Source organism: Lycium barbarum, chromosome 11 (assembly GCF_019175385.1).
Source record: "Lycium barbarum isolate Lr01 chromosome 11, ASM1917538v2, whole genome shotgun sequence".
NCBI classification, from domain to species: domain Eukaryota; kingdom Viridiplantae; phylum Streptophyta; class Magnoliopsida; order Solanales; family Solanaceae; genus Lycium; species Lycium barbarum.
In genome coordinates, this window is record NC_083347.1 from 22,880,433 (window position 1) to 22,887,748 (window position 7,316).

A 7,316-nucleotide genomic window follows, 5' to 3' on the forward strand; every position below is an offset into this window, starting at 1 on the left:
GGAATTGTATGGTCTTGAAGTTTTGACCCCATGTAGGCAAAACTTCAAATTAAACAAATTTTGTACAGGCAACACTTCTGACTTTTGGCCTTAAATGTCTGCCCATGGGGCAACCGGAGTCAAAAATCCAAGACCACAAGTTTTCAGATCCATTGGGTGTAATTTCCTGATACGTTTCTTGTATCGGCCCAAACTCGCTTCGGATTGAGCAGAGTAACACTTATATCTTTTTTTTGCGCAGATTGCCTTCTTTTGGGGTGGTCTTTAAATTTTGCCCCTCATATTGCTGGTCTTTAATTTTTGCCCTTCGTGTTGCAATCCTGAGCGTTCACGCAGAAATCATGAGGTTTTGGGTTCGAACCCCCGCTCAAGCATAAATTAAAAAATAAGAAATTGCAAGACAAGGTTTGGGTCGTGTGTATGCCGAACTCGGCATACACTTGTTAAGGAATTACTAAAGTTATGCCGGACACAGCATATTCATGCCTTATGGGCAGACTTGGCATATGTATGCCTGATCCGATATAACTTTGGTAATTCCTTAACAAGTTTATGTCGGATCCGACATACTTATGGGCAAACTTTTAATTAAGCCTTAACTAAAAGTCTTTTCCTAGTTATGCCTTATGGGGCAAACTTTTAGTTAAGGCACAACTAAAAGTATGTCCCATAAGACGGAACTTTTCCTTAAAGCATAATTAAAAATTTGCCTTATAAGACAAAGTCTATGTCTTAAGGAAAAGTATTGCCTTATGGGGCATACTTTTAGTTATGCCTTAACTAAAAGTCTGCCCCATAAGGCATAACTAGAAAAAGACTTTTAATTAAGACTTAACTAAAAGTTTGCCCATAAGTATGCCGGACCCGACATAAACTTGTGAAGGAATTACCAAAGATATGCTGGACCCGGCATACTTATGCCAAGTCTGCCCATAAGGCATAAGTATGCAGGGTCCGACATGACTTTTATAATTCCTTTAACAAGTGTATGCCGGTGGTAGCATAGCGAAATTTAAACTCTTACCTTGCGAATTTTTTTAAAATTTTGACTGAATAAGGGTTCGAACCTGGAACCCATGGGTTTTAGCTAAAGGGCAAAATTTAAAGATTTCAACTATGAGGGACAAAATTTAAAGACCACCCCAAAAGAAGGGCAATTCGCAATTGCCCCACTTATATTGCATTTGAACGGGTAACTGGAATACACATTTTACAATGGTTGATCAATATTTGGTGACCAAAATTCAGATCTAAGAGCAAAGACATCTGAGCCATTTGTGAAAGCAAGAACACAAACTCACAGTAAAGTGAGCAGCAAAAATAACACTTTTTCAGCTGCTGAAGTTTCTCAATTTGCCATTAATCAAGTACAAGGAGTGTTGCAAGGGACCTCGATCAAGGGACCTTGATCAAGAGACCTCTATAGGTCAATTAGTTCCCGGGAACATTTAATCGAATTACAACTCACTTTAACCAATTCAAACCAGAGATAAGCAACTCGAGATGGGGCAACGTTCTTATTCGTCAATATGATCCTTGATCAGCTCTTACAGGCTTGTCATCATAGCTTCACATCCAACTTCTCCATTTTCAAGAGCACAGTATTGGGCGGGTGGGGAGGGGGGAGGGGGACTGGGTGGGGAAGCCGTAGTTATAAAATGAACAAAGAAAAAGGCAACTAGATTCTTTTGGCAGACTCTGCAATATCCAGTTATTACTCATTAGGCCACACAAATTGCATTCAGTAGACAGCCCAGTCTAGTGCCACAAACTTTTATAAATAGCAAGTTACCACAATAAATAGAGTAAGGGCTTCTGGCTATTGCAAAAAATAAAGTACTCTCTCGTGCCTCAGCGCTATACAATTTGATAACACATACAACAATGCCAGAACGACTACGCAAGAAAATGCGTACCTCCTCCTCATATTGCATTAAGGTCAGCTATTTATCTCTTCCTGCGCTTTGACTCCACCTAGCAATGGGAATAGTTGCAGTTTAGCTAAATGCTTTCCGGTTACAGATAAACTATAGTAGTCAAGTTTACAAACAAAAGCTTAAATTTCTAGGATAGCACTACCAGGAAGCAATCCCCTTCAGGAACCTCCACGGCTTTAGTTCAACGAAGGTAAGTACATTGCAGGTCACGAGCCTTTAACAGTGGAAAAAGGCTTTTTATCCACCGAGTTTCAAAGTTGGAGATAGTTATTTTCCCGGTTGACAAAATTAAACATTGTGATCCCCTTGAGGCACATAGAAAGATGTACATGGATGCATATGTAGTCGTTTTTTAATTCCAATCTACACGTAGGAAGATAGTATTTCAATAAATAGTCAGCTACCCATATCACCTCAACTACCAACCGTTCTATCAGTTTATCAAACATTCATCGTTACAGAAAGATAAGAGATTTGAATCGATAACCCAAGAAGTCAGATACCACACCATTTACTTTCCCCGTTAACAGTCATCCCTCCCCCTACCCTTAATTTCTTACATAAATATCACTGCATAATCTACTCTTCTTCCCACTGAATTCTTACATAAAATACCACGGTAGGGAGACAAAATTGAAATCAATTACTTTAAAATCCAATACCTTAATAAACTCAAGTCTCATAGATATAGCATAGGATCCAACTATATAACCAACTTCGACAAGCATTGGTACATAACTCTCCATGCCAAACAGTGTTAGAGGGGTCTTGCCCATGTGTTTTGCATGTGATCATGATTACTTTTCTCCCAAATTATTGACATACAAATTTCTTTAGGCCACTCAGCTGTAAGATGGGTACCACTTTCACTTCACAACAAATATATGATTTATGAAGAACAGGGGAAAAGAGTAAACAATGAGGTAAGATGACATGAAACTCAAGAAACGAAATTAATAACATGCAGAACATTCTTTTATGAAATTATTTTGTTGATATAAAGGGGCGAAGCCAGCATACAAGTTGTATGCCAAAGGTACATATAGAATATGAATAAGCACACCGCCATACTAAGCTAACTAAGAAACTTTTGAATTAGAATATATTTATCCTATAATTCCTTCAAAACTGTCGCAGGGTTCATTACAGAAATCTAAAGAACAAGAAGGTGACAATTTGTAGGAAGTGGTAATGAAATTCATGGATTATATGCACCTCAAAACATCATATAACATGACAATCACTTTGTTGACAACCAGTCCTAGATCTTTTGGTGATATCATAGAACATCCAAAGCTTATTGAAGCCTCATGTTTGAGTTGAAAATTTGCTGCTTAATACAAAAACCTACATTGTTTACGTAGTTCAAAAATATCAAAGCCTACATAGTTTTATGTCAGACAAATTTGAAGTTGAAGAAAAGAAAGTAATATCCAACTCTCAAGACAGCACAGAAGATTAGGACACATTTAGGAAATCACCTTTGAGATTTAACCTTAGCAACATTTTTTTTTTTTTTTTGATAAAGACCTTTGCAACTATTTACATCATCTTCAAAGGACAAGATAGAAAGAAACAACCCCAAAGGCTATCTGAACTCCTTTATATCTCCAAATAAGTTACCGACACATTCTAAAAGAATAAGATACAGTGCTCACAAGCTTGATGGAAAACCAAAATGACCCGACATCATACAAAAGTAAGGAGTAGTTCTGCACCTTATCAGTGGACATATGGTTAGTAAAGCAACAATTACAGAATACTCCTAGATTAACGTAACATGTAATGTCCAACTTTTCCTTTTGAATTGCTCTAAATATATGCAATTTTCCTAAAAGAGTGACTTCGCCTCCACCTTATTAGATGCGTCTCCAATACCTTAACTCTAATAACAAAAATTCCAAATACTAAGGGTAACAGGCAACTTCTCTAATGTGGGTATTTTAAGTCACAAGCTTGGATAAAGGAGGGTTGAGGTAGGTTCACGGCCAACCGAACAATAGTCTAGCTTTGATAATCCTCTAAATTGAATATAAATGATCATATAGCGGCTAGTTTGAGATTGAGGCATAGTTAAATCATTGATTAAAGACAACATGAATATGATACTTCAAAGCTACACTATTTAAAGTTTAAATTTCTCAGAAGTTAATTTTATCTCAGCTTTATACCTATTTTTATTAGCGTATCTTCATGTCATCCTCTTACCCATGTCCAGACAATAAGAACACTTAAAAAGGGACAGAGAAAGTTTTCTTTCAGTTTTTTATTTATTTTTTTTAATTATTATTATTATTATTTTTATTTTTTTTGATAAGGTGAAGTTTTCTTTCAGTTAATAAAAAGACTCTAACTTAATGAGATTCTACTCAACTAATGTAATCTGTTGCCAGTGAAAGCAGTTCCTAACTCGATGAAGCCAATCTTGCTACTAAAAATGAGTAATTCGCGTTCTTTCACTTGTTAACTATGAAGAACGTATCTGAAGTAAGACACAGTTCAGCAGGGACTAATAATACTGAGTGTAACAGAATTTTTACCTTGGCATCAGGTGGTAAAACATGAAATGAGTTCAAAGGACGTTTGGTGTCATCTTCTGAGGAACAGTCAGAACACAAGAAATGCTCTAATTTCTTTGCTTCTTCAATGGTCATACCCATACAAGAGGGGTGGAACCTGCAATAGAATTGCAGGCAAAATGAAAAGACTTCTTATAGATACAGTTATCAAATAATCGTAATATGGAAAATTAGATTATGCTAAAAACTCCATGATAACTCAGGCTTCCTAAATACATAATGCTGAAGAGTGTAACAATTTTACCCAAAACCAATGGAGGCAATTATGGACACAGGAAGATTCACACTCCAGATTAATGAAGACTCTTCCTTTTTAAGTTCCACACTGAGATAGGTACTTTTGTCCTTCTAATAAAAGTTTCCAGTTCTCATCATTTCTAAAGGAACTTAGATTATCTACCAACATTAAGGCAATAGCTTGATATGGGATGTGAAAAATCATAGATGAACCTTTATTATCCCTGGTGGATATGGTAAGATAAAGTGGATAGTGGACAATAAAAGGCAAGACATCTTAATAATCCATTTCAGAAGATAAAATCTGCACGAATGAACTAAATAATTGCTACATTTGCTGATAAAAAGGAGGTGGGGAAAGAGACACAATTCATTTGTTGCCTTTTCAAGCTTTGTGTCCCATTGAAGTTGACTGCACATTGTCTATATGATAATATCCTTTTATTTTTAACTAAACACTAAATGGAGAGATACTTGTTGATTTCCATGCATACAAGCAAAAAAGGCATGCTAATGCGTAAAGAGATGAATAATTTTGTGGATATTGTCATCATACCAGTCTTTGCATCCGTCACATTGCACCATGAGATCATCAGGGTTGTAGGGCATCTCACACTTGCAATACCTTCAAAATCAAAACATCCCAAAGTATCCTGGTTTTAGTAAACACTACGAGAGTATAACTTTCAACTTCGTTCCGAGTTTAACAGAAAAGCTATTAGAAACTCACACAGCAACACGGTCAGGAGTAAAACCTCCTGTTGCAGCTTTGTAGTCGAACCTACAAAAGTAATCCTCAGGACCCACATTCTCCAATTTGGTGTAGTTCTTAAAAGAGTGCACTATGCACTTCCCTTCAATGGTGTGTGCACTCTGCACATCGAAATGATCTGACAAGAAGAGCTCTTTGGCCCCATGGAATTGTCTGCGACCACCAATAGACTCCTCAGGTCGGTAGTACCATCTAACTCTGACCTTCACATTGTTCCGGTGGTCAGCCTCTAGCTTCTCTACTCTTGCCACATATGGAGGTTTATCAGGATCAGCCGGTCTCATTAACACACAATCACCAGCTGAGAAGTTCAAAATAAAAAATATTTTTCAGTCTAGTGACCTCCAACAATCCAAAACTTAAACAACTCAATGCTGATAGTGAAGAGAAGCAAACACCCCAAATCTCATCAAAGTCCTTGGGAACCACAATACACGAAATATGGCTGCTATTTTTCTTCTTCTTCTTCTTCTTCTTCTTCTTCTTCTTTTTGTGTGTGTGTGTGTGTGTATTAGGACATCTACACATTAAAGGGGTTTTTTGGTTGCTGGTTAGAGTTATGCAGGATTTATCTGTTCATGTACTATTAATTATTCCATCTTCTACCCTATATAAATAATGCATAGATTCCCTCATGACTTATACATATATTAGTTATGTGAAATGCGAAACTGGTAACCAAACACCGTACTTGGTGTGCTGAATTTTATACATAGCAACTAAAATGCTACCAAACATTGTACTAGTTATGCTGGTTTTAATACATGAAATAACTCACTTTCTAACCAGCAACCAAACGACCCCTAATTGAAAAATTAAAGCAAAGTTAAAGAATGACCAAATAATTTAGGAAGACAAAATCCAATAAGCTACAAATAAATGGTCTTCAGAAAGATAGTAGTAGTATTCCAAAGACAATCAATAACACAAAGCATTGAATGAAAAAAAAAAAAAAAGAGTAGTACCTGAATGAGACAAAGTAAACAACTGGTAACACCCAAAAAAAAAAATAAAGACCAGCTCTATCCTTCTAACACACAACAAAATAATTACCAAAACCAAATATTGATCAAATAAAGTAATGGAATAAAAGCAAGCACACAATCATACGTCTAACAACTTTGTTGATGCCCTTGATAGAGTAAGAATCAAGGTCTTTCTTTCCAGGTTTAGTCTTAGCCATCAATCTTTAATTAGCCTCACTCTTCAAGAATCCCAGAAATTTCTTTTTGTTTACAAAGAAAGACTTATGTGGTGATGACAAGTGTAAAAATGGAAATGGGTAAGAGTTGGATAACCCCAACTCCCTCAGTAAAACCCTAGCTAGTTGGTGGAAAATGGAGAGTAAAAGAATAGGAGAGAGAAACAAGAGAGAGAAAGCGAAGGACAAGGGTCGGAGACAGACACTGAGGTTTTTGTTTTGTTCCTATACGGGTGACAACTAAGGTCTTTGCGTGCAACTCCAACTCCTATTGGGGAGCTCATCCTATTGACCTTTTTTCTCACTTATTGTCATTAGTGTTTTTGATACGCTTAAGTCACTGTTTGGCCATAACAATTATTCACTTTATTCCAGAAATTTTTTTCACTTTTTTTCGGAATCAGCGTTTAGCCATTAGAATTCTGAATACAACTTGAAGTTGTATTTCGAAATACAAAAAACTTATTTTTCAAAAAAAATTCACTTTTTTCACTTTTTTACAATTACATTTCACCAAAAACTACAATTTCAAAAACTATGGCCAAACATAACTCCAACTTCAACTCCAATTCCAAAATTCCAAAAAAAAA

The 7,316-nt window shown here is 36.2% G+C and overlaps 1 protein-coding gene across 1 annotated transcript; it reads right to left on the minus strand.

Annotated features, from left to right (window-relative positions):
• Positions 1-1,661: 1,661 nt before the first annotated feature.
• LOC132617721 (chromatin remodeling protein EBS-like) lies at positions 1,662-6,971 on the minus strand. Its single transcript, XM_060332796.1, has 5 exons — positions 6,636-6,971; positions 5,484-5,826; positions 5,310-5,378; positions 4,478-4,613; positions 1,662-1,974 (listed from the first exon to the last, which is right to left on the minus strand). Exons 1-5 carry the CDS (start codon positions 6,706-6,708, stop codon positions 1,948-1,950), a joined length of 648 nt encoding a protein of 215 aa, XP_060188779.1. The 5' UTR covers positions 6,709-6,971; the 3' UTR covers positions 1,662-1,947.
• Positions 6,972-7,316: the final 345 nt, after the last annotated feature.

Excerpts from the sequence above, each read along its gene's own strand:
- LOC132617721 (XM_060332796.1), bottom strand. The coding sequence starts at position 6,708 with ATGGCTAAGACTAAACCTGGAAAGAAAGACCTTGATTCTTACTCTATC. Across the intron at positions 5,827-6,635 it reads CATCAACAAAGTTGTTAGAC|CTGGTGATTGTGTGTTAATG; the intron begins GTATGATTGTGT and ends TGAACTTCTCAG. Across the intron at positions 5,379-5,483 it reads ACTCCTGACCGTGTTGCTGT|GTATTGCAAGTGTGAGATGC; the intron begins GTGAGTTTCTAA and ends TTGATTTTGAAG.